This window comes from Hyla sarda, chromosome 2, assembly GCF_029499605.1.
Source record: "Hyla sarda isolate aHylSar1 chromosome 2, aHylSar1.hap1, whole genome shotgun sequence".
Lineage (NCBI taxonomy): Eukaryota > Metazoa > Chordata > Amphibia > Anura > Hylidae > Hyla > Hyla sarda.
Window position 1 is genome coordinate 387,149,666 of NC_079190.1, and position 25,963 is coordinate 387,175,628.

The 25,963-nt window shown below is 42.0% G+C and overlaps 1 protein-coding gene across 1 annotated transcript in view; it reads right to left on the bottom strand.

Moving 5' to 3' along the window:
- The window catches only part of PHEX (phosphate regulating endopeptidase X-linked), a 256,306-nt gene that overhangs the window by 39,237 nt on the left and 191,106 nt on the right, over positions 1-25,963 (bottom strand). The window contains exon 13 of the mRNA XM_056558599.1: positions 9,006-9,083. Coding sequence (XP_056414574.1) covers positions 9,006-9,083 — 78 coding nt within the window. The remainder of the gene's footprint in view (positions 1-9,005; positions 9,084-25,963) is intronic.

A 25,963-nucleotide genomic window follows, 5' to 3' on the forward strand; every position in this document is an offset into this window, starting at 1 on the left:
AGTGGCGTGGGAGCTGGTGTTGCGAGCGCTCCAGCTCCTGAAGCAGACACTGTTGAGGAACCCGAGGAGGACATCAGTGACGTGCAGACACAACTCAATGATAATGAAGCCGATCGCAGTTGGGAGCCGGGTGCAGAAGGGGCTTCATCATCATCAGGAGAAGAGGGTTGCAGGTTGCTCGTGAGGCAGCAGCTGAACCAGCAAGGTGGTAGCATGGTTGGCAGTCAGCATGGTGGCAGAAGTGGGAAGTCTTGAGCCAAGCGTGCCCGGGGTAGACCACCTTCTTCACGCCAGCCTACCTTTCCGGGAGGTAGTGGAACAGGGGTTCCATGAGTCGGCGGCAGTAGCAGTCAATCATTATGGACTGTTGGTGGGAAAATCAGCTACTCGGCGGTGTGGCAGTTTTTCATCAAGCATCCGGAGGATGTTCACCTGGCCACATGCAAGAGGAATATGAAGGTGAAGCGTAGCCAGGGTCCCAATTTTGGCACCACAGTCCTACGTCAACATATGCAACGTCACCATAAAGTGGCCTGGAAGAACCGTGGCTCCGATGCGGTGGTCCAGCCTGTTGCATCACCCAGTGGCACGCCGCTCCCTGCTTAAGCCAGCCAAGGCTCCACCACCTCAGCGAAAAGGGAGCTGTCTGTCATACCCATCTTCTGAGGCTCCAGATGCTCCTGCTCTTCCTACTTCGAGTCAGTCATTCTGCCAGCAATCCATCGGTTAAGCCATGTCAAAAAGACAACAGTATGTGCCCACTCATCCAACGGCTCAGAAGCTGAATGTGCTCCTATCCAAGTTGCTGGTGCTGCAGTCCCTCCCTTTTCAAGTGGTGGACTCTGCACCTTTCAGAGAACTGATGGCTGGTGCCGAGCTGAGGTGGAGAGTCCAAAGCCGTCATTTCTTTGCGAAAAAGGCAGTACCAGCCCTGCACAATTTTGTGAAACAGAAGGTGGGCCAGTCCTTGAGCCTGTCTGTGTGTACTAAGGCGCACGGCAGCGCCGACGTGTGGAGCTGTAACTACGGTCAGGGACAATACATGTCCTTTACAGCCCACTGGGTAAATGTGGTTCCTACACAGCCACAACAGTAACTTGGACAGGTCACGCCTCTTTTGCCTGCACGCTCTCAGGCTGTTGGTCCTGTGACTGTGTGCGACTCCGCCTCCTCATCCTCCACCGTGTCCTCAGCCTCCACTGCATGGACAAGTCTCAGTGCCCCTCCAGCATACCATGTGTGCAGGGCACGGCGGTGTCACACTATTCTTCACATGATTTGCCTTGTTAAACGGAGTCACACAGGGGAGGAACTGCTAAAAGTCATTCTTCAAGAAATCAAATCATGGATTTCTCCACGAAAACTGGAAATGGGAACCATGGTGACCGACAACAGGAAGAACATATTGTCTGCGCTGCGACAAAAGAAGCCTGAGCCATGCGCCCTGCATGGCACACATTTTCAATCTGGTTGTCAAGTGGTTCCTGAAGTGTTCCCACATCTGCAAGACATCCTAACAATGGGAAGGAAACTTTGCATGCACTTCAGTCACTCGTACACCGCAAAGCACACACTCCTTGAGCTGCAGCGTCAGAATGGTATCCCCCAACACAGTCTGATTTGCGACGTTTCCACACGTTGGAATTCCATCCTCCATATGTTGGACCGACTATACGAACAGAGAAAAGCCATCACCGATTTCTTGATGATCCAAGCAGATAGGGGGACTCCCCTGTGTAACTTTATTGTCAACCGGTGGCAGTTCATATGTGACACCTGCCGTTTGCTCAGGCCCTTTGGAGAAGCCCCATTAGTCAGTCGCCAGGATTACGGGATGAACAACATCATTCCACTGCTTCATTTACTACAACACGTGTTGGAAACAATGGCTGGTCAGGGCACTGGAGACGTGGCACCTACATCTCACGGCCACATGAGCCCTGTGGGGGCTGAACTGGAAGAGGAGGGGGGACAGTGGAGCACAGTTTAGGTTTCACGAAATGGACGGTTTTTCTAGTGATCTGACAGGAGAGCAGCCATAGGAGCTAGAGGGTTATGAGACAGAAGACCCAGACACACCGTGGCAGTATGCAGTGGGGATGGAGGCAGGGAGTCCCTCTGAGTCACTTGCACAAATGGCACGATGCATGCTCACTTGCTTGCATAGTGACAGCTGAATTGTCACCATTCGGCAGCGGGATAACTTCTGGCTCTCCACCTAATTGGACCCTCACTACCGGCACAAAATGGGGGCCTTTTTTACACCCATTGAGAGGGAGGACAAACTGACCTACTACAGAGACATCCTACGTGGTCAGTTGGCCGATGCCTATCTGCATCATCGTCCATTCTCTCGCAGGTCTGACTCAGGGGGCCCTCTGCGCTCACCTTCCACTGCCATGGCTGCTGAGGAGGGGTGGTAGGAGTAGTACCAGCTCCATCAGCAGCAGCCTGAGTCTACAGTCGCCGATGAGTAACTTTCTTCACCAGCATAGTAAAGCAACTATTCAGCAGCAGGTAGACCTGGAGCAGGACCTGAACCAGCAGGTGGTGGCATACCTTGACATGACCCTGGCAACACACTTTGAAGATCCGCTGGACTTCTGAGCAACCAAACTTGATTTGTGGCCGCAACTAGCAGAGTTTGACCTGGAAAAGCTGTCCTGCCCAGCCAGTAGTGTGCCATTAGAGAAGATGTTTAGTGTAACAGGGGCCATAGTAACCCCAAGGAGAAATTGTCTGTCCACAAAAAATGTGGAGAGAATGACCTTTGTGAAGATGAATCAGGCATGGATCAGCCAGGATTTCCATCCACCAATGCCTGAAGCATCAGAGTAGATTGGCCATGGTGCCCAGTTACAGAAATTCTTCCACATCAGACCACAAATAACTATTGAGGGTATGCAATCAGCTAAAACTTATCTTTTCTTAGGATAAAATATGTGGACCCCAACTTTTTTTTTCATATCTAAGAAAAGGAAAGTTGTGCAAAAAACACCATGTGCCACCTACAACACCAAGTATTGATGTGATGCAAATACCTCTAAAAGGTGGAAGGGAACAATGTATAGTACAGTGGGGGTAAAAACTTCCCCTATAGGCCCTACTCTCGCATCAATTCCCTTCTTGGCAAGTGTTGCTCGCCCTAAAAAGGGCGGTCCCACACAGGAACCTCTCCCTATTTCCACCTACAAACACTGCCATTTCCCAGGGTTTTTAGCTGGAAATAGGGAGAGTTTCCTGTGTGGAGCTGCCATTTTTAGGGCGAGTAACATTTGCCAAGAAGGGAATTAATAGGGTGAGAGTATGGCCTTACAGGGGAAGGTTTTATCCCCACCTGCTATAATGGACAATACGTTATTCCCTTCCACCTTTTCAAGGAAAGTGTTATTCGTCTTAAAAAGGGCGGCCCCACACAGGAACCTCTCCCTCCTTCTACCTAAAAACCCTGGGAAATGGCAGAGTTTGTAGGTGAAAATAGGGAGAGGTTCCTGTGTGGGGTTCCTGTGTCCCTTTTTAGGGCGAGTAACACTTACCAAGAAGGGATTTAATTGTTTAAGAGTAGGGCCTTACAGGGGAAGTTTTTACCCACCAACCCCCACCGGTTACAATGGACCATATGTTGTTCCTTTCCACCTTTCAGAGGTCTTTGCATCACATCAATACTTGGTGGTGTAGGCGGCACATGGTGTTTTTTATGCACACCTTTCCTTTTGTTAAATAAAAAAAAATGTGGGTACATATATTTTATCCTAAGAATATTATTGAAAGTTAAGTTTTACGTAATGAATATCCTCACTACTTACTTGTGCACACTAACACTTTTACAAAAGAGACTGTTTTCTTCTGCCTACCTGCCTCAGCTACTTTTCTGATCCTGCCACCTGCCTGATACCACACATCTGATGCCAAGTTCTCCTGTTTTCATCCACTTTCGGTATTGCCACCCACCGCCCCACTCTATCACCATGTCCCTTTCAGGACTTCTGATGCTGCTGCTGCCACCTCCAGGCTGTCTCATTCTGCCACCATATGTTCTCCTCATGCTGATGTCACCTCCAGGCTGTCTCATACTGCCACCATATGTTCTCCATACTGATGCCAGCTCCAGGCTGTCTCATTCTTCCACCACATGTTCTCCCCTTGCTGATGCCACCTCCAGGCTGTCTCATACTGCCATTATATATTTTCATCATGCTGATGCCAGCTCCAGTCTGTCTCATTCTGCCACCATATGTTCTCCTCATGCTGATGCCAGCTCCAGGCTGTCTCATACTGCCACCATATGTTCTCTTCATGCTGATGCCACCTCCAGGATGTCTCATTCTGCCACTATATGGTGTACTCATGCTTTTGCCACCTCCAGGCTATGTCATTAAGCCACTATATGGTCTCCTCTTGCTGCCGCCAACTCCAGCCTGTGTCATTCAACCACATAATGGTCTCCTCGTGCTTCCCCCACCTCCAGGCTGTGTCATTCAGCCATTATATGGTCTCCTCATGCTGCCACCAACTCCAGGCTGTGTCATTCAGCCACTACATGGTCTCTCCTAGTTGCCGCCAACTCCAGGCTGTGTCAGATTATGGTCTCCTCATGCTGCTGCCACCTCCAGGCTGTGTCACTGTGCTGCTATGTAGTCTGCTCATGCTGCTGGCACATTAAATAAAACTTTTTAGGTTCATCTATTCGAAATCTTCAATTTAAATGTTAAAAAATATCTTTATTCTTTTCAATTGGGAGGCTCTATGGTCTTGTCAGGCTGTTGCCACCTCCAGGCTGGGTCATTAAGCCACTATATGGTCTCCTCATTCTGCTGCTACCTCCACGCTGTGTCATTCAAGCATTATATGGTCTCTTCATACTGATGCCACCTCCAGGCTCTGTCATTGTGCCATTCTGTGACAGTGATTCTAATAGCGACGCCTCAAATCTGCATGTCATACTGAATAACAGTATTATTTCACTAACCCAGCACACTCCATATGCGTGTTACAGCAAGGCAATGTGTTCTACACCCCAATTGAGACTCTCTGTAGGCCAGAAATAGCCGTTTTTAATAGTGATTCACCGTGAATAAATTCAGACCGAACCAAATTTTTTCAGAAACTTCAGCGAGTTGGCAGAATTATATTTTTCAAAAATTCACTCATCTCTTATTATTAAATTGATATAGTGCAATACATTACTGCTAAACTCTTGGTAGATACAGAGTTTAGTTTGAAAAGGACCTCTTGTATTCAGCGAAGCATGAATGCAGAATAGTAACACCTAGAGAACTAAAGAGGAACAGTAGGACCCTATAGAAATATCTTACAACTGTGTATAACCTAACTGGCACAAACAGCACTGAAAAAAAAATTATAATGAAGGCAAACCTATAAAACATGGGTTATTTTTCATTGAAACCACATCATTATGTTGTACAGTACTTAAAATAATGTAGGAACCTCTATCAAAATTTTGTAATAGCACAGCAAGTCCTATGCATTTATTAAAAGACATAAAAGAGTAAATGCACAGCTTGGCACATTATAATTGTACATTGTGTTTAGCCACATTATGTGAAGGCATAGTAATGCTTTGTAAAATAAACATGAAATATTCTCCTGACTTTCCCTGCAATCAATTAAAGGAACTTTAAGCATAATCCATTTCACTTAAGTAAAACAGAGATAATATATTATGTTACCTTGTCTAGAAAATACTGCAATGAGTCAATATAGTCTGCAATTATAAAGCATAATTTTTTTTGTTTTCTTTATATGAATACCTCTTTTTTTTTTATTTAACTTTTTTATTTTCTTTCCACATATAAAAAAACACTTACATAACCAATTGAAAATAACAGAGACAAAACCTTTTCCCCCTACTCCCCCCCCCCCCCTCTTAACCCACCCTTATCAGCCTGGCACACTGTCAGTCTCTCCATCTTCCATTCTTTTCCATCCTTCTCTTATTCTCTCACTATTCTTCCCACTTCTATAGAAAAACTTTTCATATAGGCTAACTTTCTTAGCCAGCACTAACCATTCTTTCTTACTCTGGTTTTTTTGATCCATCCATTTTTTTAGAACTACTATTTTGGCAAGGGAAAGATATCCTATGGTTCATATTGATCGAGGACAATGTTAAGTTCTTGTAAATTATTTCCCATTCCTCATCTTTAATCCCCCCTGTGTCTCTTTCCCATCGTGCTCTACTATATGCGATTCCCTTCTTATTATCTAACAACTGCTTATAAATTTTGCTCAGTAATTTTTTCTCATCACCCCGTGCTACTCCTACTAAATCAATAAAAGTGTGTTCATGTATCCTAAATTTATCTTTCCCCTTTTCCCTTGTAAAATCATCTTTTACTTGTATATATTTAAACCTATTATTTATATTTAAATTGTGTTTATTCATAATCTCCTCCCACTCCATTAACTCACCCTGTTTAAATATGCGACTTACTTTACTTATACCTCTCTTATTCCAGTTAATATATCTTGACATATTTTCAAATTCTGGGAAATTACTATTAAACCAAAGTGGAGTGCACCATATACTACCGTCTATCTCAAGAATTTTTTTCATATTCTCCCACACCTTCCCTATTTTCATCCCAAATGCATGGTTTTTATCCCACGCTTTTAATCTGCAGCTCTCCAGTAGCTCCCATATAGAACCATTTCTAATACCATGCTGCTTAAAAAATACCCCCAAAACTTCTTGTTCTTGTATCATAAACAAAATTTGTGATTCTATAAATTAGTTCAAAAAAATCCGGTATCTTCAAACCACCCCTTTCTGTAGCTAGGGTCAGATATTGTAGTATGAATATCTTAACTGCTTCTGTATTGTACAAATGGGCACCCCATGGGCAATAAAGAGGAGGACTCCATGAAATACTACACAAAAACATAACAGATCACATTTTTTTTCCAATAAAAAAGTGGTTTTGTAAAAAAAAACTAAAAAAAAGGGAGAAAATTGTTTGTTTCCCAAGATTTCCATTTTTTTCTAGGCCTTTACAACTCTAAACCTTATACCTACCTATTAAAACTATATGTATACAATGTCCCCTTATTGCATGAGTAGCTAGATTGACTATTACAGAGAAAGCTACTCAAAATCACATGACTCATGTTCCATATCCTATAGATATCCCTTTAATATTATTATTTATCTATCTATAGATATAAAACTCAATGGGGGAGATCTATCAAAGGATTTAGACTGGTTTTTCCTGTCTAAATTTGTCGCACAGAAAGTCGCAGTCTAAATATGTGCGACTTTTCTGCAACTTTTGCTGTAGAGGATTTTTAGAACATGATGCATGCAAGTCTATTTTAAACGGAAATGCATTGGAAAATGCATTGGTGCTGAATTTATCAAGTGCGACTTTTGTGCGACAAGTCGCATCTGCCCAAAATGCGCTGAAATGTCAGACCATGTTGGAGCAGGTATAAATGCAGTTTAAGCTGTAGATCCTGAAGTCTGAGCACAGAATTTATCAAGGGCTGTGAGACCTTTGATAAATTAGGAGCACAATAGACAGGAGACTACCACATACGCTGGTCTATAAGCATACCCAGAATAGACTAGATTAGTAAATGTCCCCCAATGTGTGTATGTGTGTATGTTCCGGCATCACGTCCAAACGGTTAAAGATATTAACATGAAAATTGGCCCACATGTTACTTATATGTCAACAAAAAACATAGGATAGGTGATTTAACCCTTACTCACCCCCATTTGCCAGGGGTGGGTTTTATGTTTAATGTCCCATACAAGTCTATGGGAAATATATGTTACTGCATAGCTTCCAAACGGCTGAAGATATTTCGATAATACTTGGTCACATGTTACTTATATGTCCACTTAAAATATAGGATAGTTAATTTAACCCTTAACTACCCCCATTTGTGAGGGTCAGAGTTTTTGTTTAAAGTCCCATGCAAATCAATGGGAAATGTATGTTCCCACATAACTTTCGTATGGCTGCAAATATTTCAATACCTGGTAAACATATTACGGGTCAGGATAGGAGGTCGGGATAGGAGGACATGATATGAGGAAGGGATATGAGGACGGGATAGGAGGTCGGGATAGGAGGACATGATATGAGGACGGGATATGAGGATGGGATAGGAGGTCTGGATAGGAGGTTGGGATAGGAGGTCGAGATAGGAGGACAGGATATGAGGACGGGATAGGAGGTTGGGATAGATGGACTGGATAGGAGGATGGAATAGGAGGACGGGATAGGAGGTCGGGATAGGAGGTCAAGATAGGAGGTCAAGATAGGAGGTCGAGATAGGAGGACGGGATAGGAGGACGGGATAGGAGGACAGGATAGGAGGTCGAGATAGGCGTCGAGATAGGAGAACAGGATAGGAGGTCAGGATAGGAGGACAGGATAGGAGGTCAGGATAGGAGGTTGAGATAGGAGGTCAAGATAGGAGGTCGAGATAAGAGGTAGGGATAGGAGGTAGGGATAGGAGGTCGAGAGAAGAGGACGGGATAGGAGGATGGGAAAGGAGGTCGAGATAGGAGGTCGAGATAGGAGGATGGGATAGGGGGATGGGATAGGAGGTCAGGATAGGAGGTCGAGATAGGAGGACGGGATATGAGGACAGGATAGGAGGACGGGATAGGAGGTCAGGATAGGAGGTCGAGATAGGAGGATGGGATAGGAGGATGGCATAGGAGGACTGGATAGGAGGACGGGATAGGAGGATGGGATAGGAGGACGGGAAAGGAGGTCAGGATAGGAGCTCGGGGTATGAGGACGGGATATGGGGTTGGGATATGACAAGAATACATGAGGACGGGATATGAAGTCAAAAGCTTCCTCTGTTGATTTTCATCCACAACAATGATTAGGAAGGAAAAAACGGGCAATGCCGCGTACTCAGCTAGTGAGAAATAAAATCAAGGCGATCATGTTTTTTAATACCATCAGACAAACAAAGACAAGCCAGAGAAGCGATAATAGGAAAATAGACAATATTTCACTTACTGTTTTAATGTCTTCATTGATATAGGTTTCATTCATTAGAAACCCAGGATATCCAACTTTTGCCATTACAGATTTTGCCTGTAAAAAGGAAGAAAAATAAGAAAATGATGTTATACAAGAAAAAATCAATAGAATAGAAAACAAAGTAGCAGATATTAGCTTCTTGCACAATCATATCTGTTACAATTATGGCTCGAGTACAGACTAGAGCGCCCCCACTGTACAAAGGCAGAATATATACCTCAGTAAGTAACCAAGTAAAGATCATCTTCATTCATTAAGAAAATCTGGCAGTTTCAAGCTTAACTGTGAAATGGGTCCTGGGTGTATTGGTGGGATGGCAGGGTCTCCACATCTGACGTAGCATTTCATGAAGTAAGCAATCTAATTTTATTTCCTCCTTTAGCTGCATACAGGTTAATGTGAGGACATTTAAACATGTGCTGACACATTATTGCTTGGCTGCTTTTGGCTTCATTGGCCACAGTTTTATGTGATAAGATTGAGAGGTACGACATTATGGTCATACTAAATCAGAAGTTATATGGTCTGCAACCTATAACAAAGTTGCAGGTGTGCACTTTACTGGATATTCTACTCAATATTTTTCAGATAAATGCCGCACGGTACTGCGTTTACTTACAAGACGCTATTTTCTGCATAGGAGGGAAAAACATTTAAATATATTGATAAATAAATTACCAACAATAGTCTATAAATTCACAGTATAAAATACAGCTTTTAAATAATATATTGTATAGTTATACAAAGAAGATAGTGATAAACATACACAATGGTACTTTTGGGAAACAAAAAAAAGCATATATTAACATAGAAGAAACTGTAAACCTAAATTAAGCATCTGTCCTGTTTTTGTGTCACTACACAGAAATAATTTTCAAATAATAAAATAAATATATTGTACAAGCCCTCACTGAACAAGTCTGCAAGCCTCACCTGTAGACTTAATAAATTGTAGGCTGACAAAGACTTGTTAGCACCTAATTAAGATTTTCTAAAAATAAAAAAAATAAGGAGAAATTAAATTGAGTAGGAAACATAAAGCTACTAAATATTCTTAAAGGGGTACTCTGGTAGGAAACAAATGTTTTCAAATCATTTGGTGCCAGAAAGTTCAACAGATTTGTAAATTACTTATATTTAAAAATATTAATGCTTCTAGTAATTGTCAACTGTTGTATACTACAGAGGAAGTTGTTTAGTTCTTCTCGGTCTGACCACAGTGCTCTCTGATGACATCTCTGTCCGTGTTAGCAATAGTGTTGAGCGGCATAGGCCATATTCGAATTTGCGATATTTCGTAAATATATGGATGAATATTCATCATATATTCGCAAAATTCGCATATTTGCAATATTCGCTGCCGTTTTTTTTTTACTATGCGCCATAAAATTTGCATGCGCATTCACCATAAAATGGGCATGTGCATGTTCAATATTGCGTGATAAAAGAGCTAAAAGAAGGGAGGGAACAATATGTGCGAAAATTCGCATATTCAAATATTTGCTTATGCAAATTTTTGGGCACCCGCCAGTCTGACACAGTAACTAGTATTGGAGCCTTGTTTACACCACAAGCTGGAAGCAGGGAGGGATGATCACTGTGATGTGTACTGTGAAAAGAAAATGAGAATATTCATAATTTTGAATATTTAGCATTATATTCGTAAATTCACGAATATGTGATATTCGCGATGAATATTCGCATTGCGAATATTCACCCCCAACACTAGTCAGGAACTGTCCAGATTAGAAGCTAATTCCCATAGCAAACCTCTCCTGCTCTGGACAGTTCCTTACATGGACAGAGGTGTCAGCAGAGAGCAGTGTGGTAAGACTGGAAAGAACTATACAACTTCCTCCGGAACATAAACTCTTTTTTTCCACTGGGGTACCCCTTTAAGGAAAGAATCTGCAATACAGAGAACCCAGCCATGAACCCAAGAACCATTCCAATCAACCGCTAAACTGTAAGGTCAGACAGCAATATTAAACTTGGTATTAACCCCTTAGTACAAAATTCAAATATATGGTACAATATACAGGCATCACACATATGAATAAAATCCAAATAATACAGGTATCTCAATCAGGGTACCCCAACAACGCTCATGGAAACCTTTATTTTCATACAACTCAGAAGATTTACCCAAACTTTTGATAGGGGACAATTGAAAACAAGTCATATTATCTATATAACATCTGTTAAATGACAAATTCCACTTTACGGAATTGAAACTTTAGTTCTGTCACATCTTATTTTATGCAAATGATAACACTGTAAGTATGTGGTATTTTCTTAAAATATTTAAGCTTTTAATCTATTAGTTTGGATTCAAATGAGCTGTTATAAGTGCATAGTCATTCAGTAGTTGAAGAGTGAAGAATGTCTGATTCTGTAATAGTATGAAAGATGAGGTCTTACTATTCTCTCTGCATTGTAACATCTGGGTGCACTGTGACAGGTAATAAATAAAACGGCATGGAGTGGCCCAATGCGGTGCTCAGCAACACTGTGAACAATTACTTGAGCATTCTAGGTGCAGCAAATCAAAATTAAGCCAGACACGTCATAGGGATTAGAAGGGAAAAGTGCTGCATTGCCACAATCACACATGTTTTTATTTCAATAACATGTATACTCTAGTCTAAATAATAGTTTGGACAATGAATCAGAATAAGGCTGCATTCACATCACGATTTCCCCATCCAACTTGAGTAAACGATTTTTATAGCTTAAAATCGTATATAAAGTCGGATCCATTGACCTCCATTAAAAAATCAGATCCATTACACACATCCGATTTGATCCACATCCGATTTCACATGATTTTTGTTCAGATCTGAAATCGTGGTCAACCCCGATTTCAGACCCGAACAAAAATCGTGTGAAATCGGATGCGGATCAAATCGGATGTGTGTAATGGATCCGATTTTTTAATGGAGGTCAATGGATCCGACTTTATATACGATTTCATACGATTTTAGGCTATAAAATCGTTTACTCAAGTCAGCTGTAGAAATTGTGATGTGAATGCAGCCTTAGTATTATTTTTTTTCTAAGTTTTGAAAATTTAGGAAAAGATCTTTTACACAAATCTACATTCAACTAGATGCATCTTTGGCATAGAAAGTTGTTTTCTCCATCAGCAGTTTTATATACACTCTATCAGTGAGGAATAGTTGGGCTAACTGTGCAGCTGGAAAACTAACTAATTCATGTCAGATCATTTGCTGCAAACAGTGTTGAAGGGAACCTGTCATTGGATTTTACCCTTTATAACTGGTGACAACACATTGTAAAATCTGCCTTGTTACCATGGCCTGTTGTCCTCCTTGATGTCCTGGCTGGTGAAGATTATAAAATTGTCCTGCATCATATGCTAATACCCCATAATGAGTCCCAGGAGTATGTGGCACCTTCTTGTATTCAACGCTGCTCCAGGCTCCAACCATTCCTACTAGGTGTGATTGACAGTTCGGGCATGGGCTATGGTACAGCTCCGCTCCTTCTGCTCAGTGAACAGAACGGTGACGTGGACTGTGTCCAGGCTGTCAATCACACTTAGTAGAAGTGGTTAAAGCCCAGAGCAGAGGTGACTATAAGAATATGCCACAAGTCCCTGGTACTACTTATGGGGTATTACCATACACCGTGGGACAATTTTAAAAGTCATAATCTTCACCAGTGAGGATGTTAAGGAGGACAATGGGGCATGGTAAGAAAGCAAATTTTACCGTATAACGTCTTGCCACCAATTATATTCGGAACAAACATAAGTATAATTCTTATGGGCTGATAAATCACGTATTAGATATGTTTACTGATATTGTCAGCATGAGTACTGATAATGGCAAAGTAGACATGCACATCTACTTTATAGATAGAGGGTTCGTTCCAGATCATAGGTCCATGTTAAGGAGGTGACAGCTTCATTTCGATGCTAGATAAATTACATGACTCAATTACATGGTTGGATTGGCAATGCAACTGTAAATGGACTTGCATATGCTTTATATAGGCCCCCAGATGTATTTTCTCTGGTAGGCACAAGGGATGTCAGTCTGACCCTGGGAATACAATTACATACTTACGGCTAGTTCACACTTACATCAGCAGTTTTTAAGTTTTTATGTAGCATACAACAGTGATATTGCACAGGTTACTATGGACATTGTAAAAATTTACAGAAAACCATGGTAACTGTAATTGTTCTTGTAGCTGTCAAGACTTCAATGACATCACATGACCTACTATGATGGGTAAAAGAAAGTTACAATGTTATGATTTTAGCTGTTGTTAGCTGTAACATCATACTGTAGTTAACACAAATCCATAAATATTTTTATGGCATCAGTGACATAGATGTTCTTTTCTTTTTTCTTTGTATTTTTACAGTTTTTACAGTTATAGTCCCAATAGGTTTAAGTTCCCCTAAGTGTCCCATTTACAGATAAGCTACCAAGAGCCCCAAAACAATAACAGTAACCCCCAAATAATAAAAAGAATAGTCCCTGAACTCTGATTCTATAATAAAACTCTGTCTTTGTAAGCAACACAGCACAAGCAGGCACAATGACACTGTCCCCCCCACAGGGTAACAAAGCCCAGACAATAATGGTACTCTCCACATTAATAGTGTTTCATTGTGTGCACACGGTAATAATGCTCCTATAGTGCCTTCAACATTCACACAAAAACAGTGCCTCCCTTTGTGTCAATGCACAGTAACAGTGCCATAAAACATAGTAATAGCTCAGCAATACTTGTGACCCTGTCAACTGGCGGGTCAATTATTTCATTATTCATATCCAATTACCATAAAAGTTGTACATTAGCCTTTCCCAACTGTTTTTATAATGTAGATATAATTTCCATACACTTTTCCTTTATTAATACTTAAAATGGACTTGTCATTTGAAGAATGAGTCGGGAGAAGTCTGCACTGCCACACGCTCCTCTCTCTGTCTCTGTGTCGCGTGATCAAAACATGCTCATAGACTTACATTGCAAGTTTTTCTTCACGAGACACTGAGGCGGGAGATAACACGTTGAGCTCAAAATTCTGCCGTCTTGTTTTCCTGATTGGTGGAGGTCTGACCACTCAGACTCCTGCCAATCCAAACCTTTGACATGTTGCTAGGACACTGTCAAATATTTTTCCAAATGGCAGTGGCCATTTAACATTCATTTTATTACATGCTAAAAACAGTATTAAAAACATGTGCTGCTGTATAGTAATAGATGCAACCCTGCACTCTGCTATGTAGCCTCCAAAATAATTGGTAGGAAAAATATTACACTTATTTTCTGCAGTAATATTGCTCCCTTAGTGCCCACTTAACAGATATAGTGCTCCACCTAAAGTTAATCTGTCTATTTCAAAGCCCCCCACCCAGTAAAGGTGACCCCAAAAAATTAAATAAAGAAAGCTTATCTAACCTCATTGTAACATCAGCGCTCTGGCCAGACATGCTGGCTGTGAGCGCTCTCCTCTCATGTCCCAGCTGCCGGTTGGGCTGGGATTCGCATCGCAGTACGCACATGCATGCGAGTTCCAGCCCGTTACTCACCTCCCTGGTCTTCTGTGTTCTCAGTCCTGATGCACGTGCCCCCGCCTCCTAGGGCGGGCGTGTAAGCACTGAAGCTCTTACATTTAAAGGGCCAGTACGCCCTTAACTAATGAATTCACCTGCACCTTCCATTATAAGTATCAGGCCCTCCCATGACTCGCTGCCGGATCTTTGTTGCCCTAGTGCCTTAGTGAAAGCTCTGTGTTCCTGTTTATCCGTGTTCCTGATCCTTGTTCCGTGACCTGACCCTGCTACTTTGCCCCCTGCCCTGACCTTCAGCTATCCTGACCACATCTTGTCTTTATCCTTCTGTACTATGCTTCATCCCAGCAACCTGTGTGGACGAGTCATGACAGGGGTAGCGACCTGGGTGCCACCTGCTGCAGCAAGACCATCCCGCTTTGCAGCGGGCTGTGGTGAAGACCAACAGCACCTTAGACTCCACTCCCTGGCACAGCTCACGTCATCTTCCACACAGGCCCAGGGGATCCACCACCTGCCGTGACCCTTACACCCATTCACACTATGAGAAGAGCATCTTAGATTAGAAGCACGCCACAGCACGCCACAGGTCAGGAAGATTTTTTCAGAGATCATTTATTTTTTTATTAGGTGACTACAATAATAGATGACGGAGGTGCAATAGACATTACTTTTCTAGATTTTATTAAGACTTTTGACACTGTCCCACATAGAAGACTTATCAATAAACTGCAGTCATTGGTCTTGGACTCCCATATTGTTGAGTGGATTAGGCAGTGGCTGAGTGACAGACAACAGAGGGTTGTAGTCAATGGAGAATATTCAGAGCAAAGTCTTGTTACCAGTGGGGTACCTCAGGGATCTGTACTGAGACCCATTTTGTTTAATATCTTTACCAGTGATATTGCAGAAGGTCTCAATGGTAAGCTGTGCATTTTTGCTTATGACACAAGGATTTGTAACAGGGTTGATGTTTTTTAAGGGATAAGCCAAATGGCAAAGGATTTAGATAAACTAGAAAATGGTAAGAACTCTAAACACTGATATTCAATGTGGATAAGTACAAGATAATGTACCTGGGGCAAAAAAAAAAAAAAAAACAAGGACAGAATATAGACTATGTGATACAGTCCTAACCTCAGTATCTGAGGAAAGGGATTCAGGGGTCATTATTTCAGAAGACTTAAAGGTAGGCAGACAATGTCATAGGTTAGCAGGAAATGCTAGCAGAAGGGTTGGGTGTATAGGGAGAGGTATAAGCAGTAGAGAGGGAAGTGCTCATGCAGCTGTACAGAACACTGGTAAGACCTCACTTGGAGTATTGTGCACAGTACTGGAGGCTGTATCTCCAGAAAGATATAGATATTTTGGAGAGAGTTCAGAGAAGAGCTAAACTAGGACATGGACTACAGGATAAAACTTACTAGGAAAGATTAAAGGAACTTAACATGTATAGCTTGGAAGAAAGAAAAAAACAGAAGGGATATGATAGACTCTTTTAAATACATAAAGGGAATCAACACGGTAAGGCCTGTTCACACTACAGGTATCATCCTGCTTCTTTACTGTCGTTATTTTACAATAACAGATGAAAAAAACTGGATGCAATAACTGGTAGTATTGGATGATAACTGATGACCATCATCCATTATTTTTAATGTTTTTTTTTCTTAAAAACTTGATGTTATTCATACGTTATCATCCATTATTACCAGTTACATCGTTTTTTGTTATCAGGTTTTAAACCCTTTTTGTAAAGCTGTACTGAGCATGCTCAGTACAAAAAACGGATGTTAAAAAACGGACAATAATGGATGATAACGGATGTTTTTTTTTTTTTAAGATTCGTTTCCCATAGACTTTAATGTAAAATTTTAACACTGTTTTTTCACCATTATTCTTGCCGGACAAAAAATGTGTGCAAGCACCATCTTTTTGTGCCAGCAAAAATAACGGACATTAGTAAAAACGGACATACCTGATGCAAAAGGATGGTCAAAAAATCCCATTGACATGAATGGGATTTTTTGACGGCCATTTTCAGGACTTTTTGCCGGGAGTAAAAACGGAGGCTTTTACAGGATGATACCTGCAGTGTGAAAGGGCCTAAAGGAGGAGAGTATGTTTAAAAGAGGTAAAACTACCACAAGAGGACATAGTTTTCTGTAGCTGGTTTCTTTTTACTTACAACCAAGAAATGACTTATGCTAAATGCACAAAATAAAGGAATGCCATGGAAAAAAACAAGACTTGGCATATTGTACTTTGCATTAATGTTGTTTGAGGCAGCTATCTAAAGATATTTGGCACTAAATAGAGGATTGTGTACAAGTAAACAGACATTTCAGCTTATAACTGAATAATGCTTTTCTTCCCATGTCTGCAGTAAATAAACAAAAGAGAATAATAAACAACTTTCTCTTATTATTTGAGATAATGTGCGCTATGCACATTGACATTTAAGTCCAGACTCATAATTTTAATACAATTACATCTGACTAAAAACCAGCATTGAATTAAAATTTAATAGCAATTCTACCATCCATTTAATTATAAAGATTAATTCTGCTTGCTTTTCTTTGAAAGTATGTTCCTTTCTGCAGTTTGTTTTTTATTATTCAGAATAAATCATCTGGGCACATTGATTTATTGCAGTTTGCTTGGCACTGCAGTCATGTACAGTACCAAAGAATCAGACTGATAAAATACTATCATTTAGTTTGTTTATATTGTATTAGCATAAAACATATTCCACCTACAAAATACAAAAATTAACAATTTTGTAGCATTCAAGAATGTGTACATAAATTTGGATACAATATTTCAATACTATTTGCAGTTTTCTGGGCATTTACAAATGTGTATGCTTATATACAGTATTATAGTTCTAATACATAGAGCGAATTTTTGCACACATTTTTCTTTTTCTTATTTGCAAGAGTCGAGGAACCTGCTCACCCAAGTGCAACAAAGAGTGCAAACATATCACACTAAAAAAACGTGAACAAGAATGCAGTCTATCGCAAGCCCCTTCCTGAAAGTAGAGAGAGGCTCCCCAACAAACCTATCCTTTGCCTCCAGGCAGAAAGGAACATGTGAGGTTCCGGGCTCAATGTCCCTTTTAGCAAAAACTACTAAGAAGACCACAAATGCTTCTGGCGTTAGCCTGGGTGCCAACCAATGAGCTGTTACAAAGGTGGCATCCCTGCCAAAATGGAGACCCAGGGTTGCAGGAAGGAGCGGAATCTAATGGTCATACACACCTCCCCTAGACCGACAGGAGGAACACCCAGAAGGGCATCACACCCCGATTAATCCTTGTGAACACACAGCACGCAAAGTGGCATAGTGATGACAATAAGGAATAAATAAATAGATGATGCAGTGCAGTACTGTCCGGTCATCCGGCCAGATCTACAAAAATTTCTTCGAGCCTAGCCAGAAGGCCAGGAATCAAAAGGTCAAGGGCCAAAAGTTGAGACTAGTAGTGCTCGTGTTGACACTAAGTGAGACCAGCACCCAGAAAGATCAGGCACCTCAGGGTCACCACTCCCTGAGGCACAATGTACCTCGGCTCTACATTCCCGGCCCTATGACCAGACCCAGATTAGACAGGTCTTATCAGGGTAGCCATTGTGCTTGGACATCCAGTGTTTCCCTTCCAGGGTGTCTTCAGCTGTTGCAAAACTTCAAGTTTTAAAAGTTTTAGCTGCAGACAGCCTGGTTGGGAAACACTGACCTAAGGTGTCTATAGTTTTCTCCTATCAGTCAATACTTTATTATGAAAATATGCTCTAAAACAAGCTCATATAATATATTGCAGTAATAGTGAACTCTGGGGAATAATGGTGTACCTCAATTATGAATTATGGTCAACAAAAAATTAATTATGTGACCTTTATTAATTGCTGAAAACATGACAAACAAATTGCAATTTACATTATCTGGATGTTTTATCGCTAGGAATAACTTTTGCAATATAATATTATAACACAGATATTAATCAAATATATGAAGATTTATTGGTTACAATTGACAAACATAAATCTGTGTATAACAAACACAGTAAAGAATATCAATGAAAGATTTGTAAGCTTAGTTAATGACTACATTATAGCAGAACAACATTAAATCCCATCACAGAAGTTAGTTCAGATATCATATGTGAATATCACTCTTAATTTAGATGGCATCTATAGCTTTGGAAAGAGAATCCAACACTAAATTATATCAAATGGGCAAATAGCTAATTGTTAAATACATAAAAACAGATTAGTACTAAAAACAGATAAATATATCTAATATATAATCTATAAATATAATCTGATTGCTTTAATGTAGAATAATCCTTCTTCTGCAGTAGAAGATGAAGGTGATCAATATACTAACATTACATTGTACAGGTATGCCCTGGGTCCTTAAGAGGTTAATATCACCAAACTAAATAATTTCATTTTCTCCACATAATGAAATAGGTTACACTTCTGCATATAAGAAAGATGTTTGACAGAGTCCAGGGGATTACCTTATTGTCATCTTTAGCCATGTGGTCAGAGAAGAGAAACATTGGGAAATATATTTTCCCAAACTCTTCATGACCTCTCTTTTTTGACCTCTCTTTTTCTTGAAGGTTGTGTCATGTTGTACCGAAAAGGATCATCAAACCTGGAACCTTTTTGTCCGGGAGGGGAAAGGTAGGTTTGTTGGGGAGCCTGTCTTCTTTTGGAGAAGGGCTTGCGATAGACAGCATCCTTCTGCATGTTTGTTAGTGTGACATGTTTGCACTTTTTCTTGCACTTGAGTGATAGGGAGCATGTTTCTCGGCTCTTAAATGTCCTGTGTATTTCCCAACATAGGATTAAAATGTATTTATTATCAACAGTCCTTGCAGTCTCCAAAGAAATAAAGAATCACTACTTTTCATCATGCGAGTGCTGCTATACTTTCTTTCTTCGTGGATTCAAAAATGAAAGTATATAAAGAGGTAAAGAGAGATCAGAGTCTAGAATAACTCCAATATAGGAAGCTTGCTATTATTGTATTCCAATCTACTTTCTAATTGTATGTATTAAAAAAAAAAAATATATATATATATATATATATATATATATATATTTAGATGTGTATTTTCAGTTTTAAAAAATGACCACTGGGTCTCCCTACATGTCCCCGCTGCAAGTCTCTTATACTGCAGCTGGGACACTGATGAGCATAGCGCAGCTCCATGCCTGTCAATCAGACAGGTGGGAGCGAGCGCTGTACCTGCAGCACAGCAGGGCGCACTCCTGACATGGCTTTTTTCTCTAAATATATATATATATATATATATATATTTATAAATAATTTATATTTGTAAACCCACCATTGTCTCTTATTGCAGCAGCGGTACGACAGCTCTGTTCTCCGATCCTCCACCTCTCTGTATGGCACGTGCAGTGCTGAACAGAGAGGAGGAGACTCTGCAGCTGCTGGCAGTGCTGTGTGCAGTGCTCCTGAGAGGGATTGCAGCATAGAAGAAGAAGGGTGGAAGTGAGCCCAGGCAGGCTTCACATGATGTCGTGCCTGCTGGGCCACGCCCCCTTCCTCCCTCACAGACGAAGAGCTGAATGAGAAGACATGCAGTGAGGAACCAAGGTATTTAGAAGGTGTTAAAAAAAAAAAAAGCAGGGTTAGTATCAGGAAGAGTCAGGGACAGATGGTGGGGATTAGGGACAGGTGGGGGGATAGGCACAGTTTAGTTCATGATATGTACTCTTTAATGGAGAGTTCAGTTTTAGTAAGATTTAGTTTCAGATAAAACTGATGATGTTTGAGACAGCAGAGACAGTCACTGGTATTTTGTAGGAGTGCAGGGGTGATGTCATGGTAAGAGATATAGAACTGTGTGCATCAGCATAGAAGTGGTACTGGAAATCAAATCTACTGATCACGTTTCCAATAGGGGATGTGTAGAGAAAAAAGAGGAGTGGTCCCAGGACTGATCCCTGGTGAACACCAAGAGCAAGGGGAAGAGGAGAAGAAGAGCTGGAAAATGAGACACTGAAGGAGAGGTCAGAGAGTTAGGAACAAAACCAGGAGACAGAAGAGTCCTTAACCCCTTAAGGACTGAGCCCTTTTTCACCTTAAGGACTCAGCCATTTTTTGCAATTCTGACCACTGTCACTTTAAACATTAATAACTCTGGAATGCTTTAAGTTATCATTCTGATTCCAAGATTTTTTTTTCGTGACATATTCTACTTTAACATAGTGGTAAAATTTTGTGGTAACTTGCATCTTTCTTGGTGAAAAATCCCAAAATTTGATGAAAAATTTGAAAATTTTGCATTTTTCTAACTTTGAAGCTCTCTGCTTGTAATGAAAATGGATATTCCAAATAATTTTTTTTATTCACATATACAATATGTCTACTTTATGTTTTCATCATAAAATTGACATGTTTTTACTTTTGGAAGACATCAGAGGGCTTCAAAGTTCAGCAGCAATTTTCCAATTTTTCACAAAATATTGAAACTCGCTTTTTTCAGGGACCAGTTCAGGTTTGAAGTGGATTTGAAGGGTCTTCATATTAGAAATACCCCATAAAAGACCCCATTATAAAAACTGCACCCCCCAAAGTATTTAAAATGACATTCAGTCAGCATTTTAACCCTTTAGGTGTTTCACAGGAATAGCAACAAAGTGAAGGAGAAAATTCACAATCTTCATTTTTTACACTCGCATGTTTTTGTAGACCCAATTTTTTAATTTTTGCAAGGGGTAAAAAGGAGAAAATTTTTACTTTTTTTGAAACCCAATTTTTCTCGAGTAAGGACATACCTCATATGTCTATGTTAATTGTTCGGCGGGCGCAGTAGAGGGCTCAGAAGGGAAGGAGTGACAAATGGTTTTTGGGGGGCATGTCACATTTAGAAAGCCCCTATGGTGCCAGAACAGCAAAAAAAAACACATGGCATATCATTTTGGAAACTAGACCCCTCGGGGAACATAACAAGGGGTAAAGTAAACCTTAATACCCCACAGGTGATTCACGACTTTTGCATATGTAAAAAAAAAATAATAATTACCTAAAATGCTTGGTTTCCCCAAAAATTTAAATTTTTACAAAGGGTAAAAGCAGAAAATACCCCCCAAAATTTGAAGCCCAATTTCTCCCGATTCAGAAAACACCCCATATGGGGGTGAAAAGTGCTCTGCTGGCGCACTACAGGTCTCAGAAGAGAAGGAGTCACATTTGGCTTTTTTGAAGGAAATTTTGCTCTGGGGGCATGCCACATTTAGGAAGCCCCTATGGTGCCAGGATAGCAAAAAAAAAAAACACATGGCATACCATTTTGGAAACTAGACCCCTTGGGGAACGTAACAAGGGGTAAAGTGAACCTTAATATCCCACAGGGGTTTCACAACTTTTGCATATGTAAAAAAAAAAAAAAAAAAACATTTACCTAAAATGCTTGGTTTCCCAAAAAAATTTAATTTTTACAAAGGGTTAAAGCAGAAAATACCCCCCAAAATTTGAAGCCCAATTTCTCCCGATTCAGAAAACACCCCATATGGGGGTGAAAAGTGTTCTGCTGGCGCACTACAGGTCTCAGGAGAGAAGGAGTCACATTTGGCTTTTTGAAAGCAAATTTTGCTCTGGGGGCATGCCGCATTTAGGAAGCCCCTATGGTGCCAGAACTGCAAAAAAAAAAAAAAAACACAAGGCATACCATTTTGGAAACTAGACCCCTCGGGGAACGTAACAAGGGGTTAAGTGAACCTTAATACCCCACAGGTGTTTCACGACTTTTGCATATGTAAAAAAAATATATTTTTTTTACCTAAAATGCCTCTTTTCCCAAAATTTTACATTTTTAAAAAGGGTAAAAGCAGAAAATACCCCCCCCCCCCAAATTTGTAACACAATTTCTCCCGAGTACGGCGATACCCCATATGTGGCCCTAAACTGTTGCCTTGAAATATGACAGGGCTCCAAAGTGAGAGCGCCATGCGCATTTGAGGCCTAAATTAGGGACTTGCATAGGGGTGGACATAGGGGTATTCTACGCCAGTGATTCCCAAACAGGGTGCCTCCAGCTGTTGTAAAACTCCCAGCATGCCTAGACAGTCAGTGTCTATCTGGCAATACTGGGAGTAGTTGTTTTGCAACAGCTGGAGGCTCCGTTTTGGAAACAGTGGCGTACCAGACGTTTTTCATTTTTATTGGGGAGGGGAGGGGGGCTGTGTAGGGGTATGTGTATATGTAGTGTTTTTTACTTTTTATTTTATTGTGTGTTAGTGTAGTGTAGTGTTTTTAGGGTACAGTCGCACGGGCGGGGTTCACAGTAGTTTCTCGCTGGCAGTTTGAGCTGCGGCAGAAAATTTACCGCAGCTCAAACTTGCAGCCGGATACTTATTGTAATCCTCCGCCCATGTGAGTGTACCCTGTACATTCACATTGGGGGGGCGGGGGGAGAAACATCCAGCTGTTGCAAAACTACAACTCCCAGCATGTACGGTCTATCAGTGCATGCTGGGAGTTGCAGTTTTCCAACAGCTGGAGGCACACTTGTTGTGAAGCACCGAATTTGGTAACAAACTCAGTGTTTTGCAACCAGTGTGCCTTCAGCTGTTGCAAAAGCTACAACCCCCAGCATGTACCGACAGCGGAAGGGCATGCTGGGTCTTGTAGTTATGCAACAGCTGGAGGCATACTACTTTGGCTGGGGATGCTGGGGATTGTAGTTATGCAACAGCTGGAGACACACTGGTTTGCTACATAACTCAGTGTGCCTTCAGCTGTTGCAAAACTACAACTCCCAGCAGTCACCGACAGCCAACGGGCATGCTGGGAGTTGTAGTTATGCAACCAGCAGATGCACTACTACAACTCCCAGCATGCACTTTAGCTGTTTGTGCAAGCTGGGAGTTGTAGTTACACAACAGCTGAAGGTACACTTTTATATATAAAAAATGTGCCTCCAGCTGTTGCAAAACTATAAGTCCCAGCATACCCATTAGGGCATTGGGAGTTGTGGTGGTCTGCCTCCTGCTGTTGCATAACTACAGCTCCCAGCATGCCCTTTTTGCATGTCACTCACCTCCAACGATCCACGCCGCATCACATCAGTCCCTCGTCGTCTTCGCCGCTGCTGCTCCTGGGGCCCCGATCCCAACATTCACGACGGGGATGGGGTCCCCAGCACCCGGGGTGCACGTCCCGCACCCGCTCACCTCCTCCGGAAGAGGGGTGGAGCAGGTTGCGGGAGAGACACACGGAGCAGGCACCCTGATTGGTCGGCCGGGAAACCAGTGCCACCTCACCCCTGCAGGCTCTTGGTGACGGCCCCGAACAGCCTGTAATTCCGGGTCACCGGGTCACTGGAGACCCGATTGACCCGGAATTTGCCGCAGATCGCTGGACTGAATTGTCCAGCGATCTGCGGCCATCGCCGACATGGGGGGGCATAATGATCCCCCTGGGCGATATGCCCCGATGCCTGTTGAACGATTTCAGCAGGCATCGGGCACCGGCTCCCCTCCAGCTAGCGGCGGGGGGCCGGGAATTGACAGGACGTACTCAAACGTCCTGAGTCCTTAAGGACTCGGAAAAGGGGCCGTTTGAGTACATCCTGCGTCCTTAAGGGGTTAAGACCAATAAGGTGGAGACTACTGAGGAGGAGCTGGTGATGTACAGTGTCAAAAGCCACAGAGAGGTCTAGGAGAATCAATAGAGAAAATGTACCATTAGATTTGGCAGTCAGAAGATCATAAGTGACTTTGGTTAGGGCTGTTTCTGTGGAGTGCAGGGAGTGGAATCCAGACTGTAAGGGGTAAAGGAGCGAGTTCTCAGTGAGATAGTGGATTAGGTGGGAATAGACCAAGCGTTCCAGGAGTTTGGAGATGAAGTGGTGATTAGAGACAAGCCAATAGTTTTCTGCACAGGACAAGTACAGAAATGTTTATTTTTTTTCAGTAATGGGGTTGCATGACCTCCTCGTATGGACCCTTGGAATGTGCCCCGACTTATCATTGTCTGCTGATTCAGTTTTTATGTAACATCTAGGTACTGACCTGGCTAGTTAGATATTTCACCCTTTATGTTAAGTTAATGTTTCCTTGCATTTAGTTTCACTTAGTAGAAGTCACCTTGTTTGGGGTCAAGGCGTGTAGACAGGGACAGGTGTACAGGGAAAGTTTCTGGATTCACATCACTTCACAAGGTGTGGGATGATACACACTGCTCAAAAAAATAAAGGGAACACTTAAACAACACAATGTAACTCCAAGTCAATCACACTTCTGTGAAATCACACTGTCAACTCAGGAAGCAACACTAATTGACAATCAATTTCACATGCTGTTGTGCAAATGGAACAGACAACAGGTAGAAATTATAGGCAATTAGCAAGATGCCCCCCAATAAGGGTGTGGTTCTGCAGGAGGTGACCACAGACCACTTCTCAGTTCCTATGCTTCCTGGCTGATATTTTGGTCACTTTTGAATGCTGGCAGTGCTTTCACTCTAGTGGTAGCATGAGACAGAGTCTACAACCCACACATGTGGCTCAGGTAGTGCAGCTCATCATGGATGGCACATCAATGCGAGCTGTGGCAAGAAGGTTTGCTGTGTCTGTCAGCGTAGTGTCCAGAGCATGGAGGCGCTACTAGGAGACAGGCCAGTACATCAGGAGACAAGGAAGAGGCTGTAGGAGGGCAACAACCCAGCAGCAGGACTGCTACCTCTGACTTTGTGCAAGGAGGAACAGGAGGAGCACTACCAGAGCCCTACAAAAGGACCTCCAGCAGGCCACAAATGTGTATATGTCCAATGAAACGGTCAGAAACAGACTTCATGAGGGTGGTATGAGGGCCCGACGTCCACAAGTGGGGCTTTTTCTTACAGCTCAACACCGTGCAGAACATTTGGCATTTGCCAGAGAACACCTAGATTGCCAAATTTGCCACTGGCGCCCTGTGCTCTTCACAGATGAAAGCAGGTTCACACTGAGCACATGTGACAGACGCGACAGAGTCTGAAGACGCCATGGAGAACGTTCTGCTGCCTGCAACATCCTCCAGCATGACCGGTTTGGCGGTGGGTCGGTAATGGTGTGCGGTGGCATTTATTTGGGGGGCCGCACATCCCTCTATGTGCTTGCCAGAGGTAGCCTAACTGCCATTAGGTACCAAGATGAGATCCTCAGACCCATTGTGAGACATATGCTGGTGCAGTTGGCCATGGATTCCTCCTAATGCAAGACAATGCTAGACCTCATGTGGCAGGAGTGTGTCAGGAGTTCCTGCAAGAGGAAGGCATTGATGCTATGGACTGGTACCGCCTGTTCCCCAGACCTGAGCACATATGGGACATCATGTCTCGCTCCATCCACCAACACAA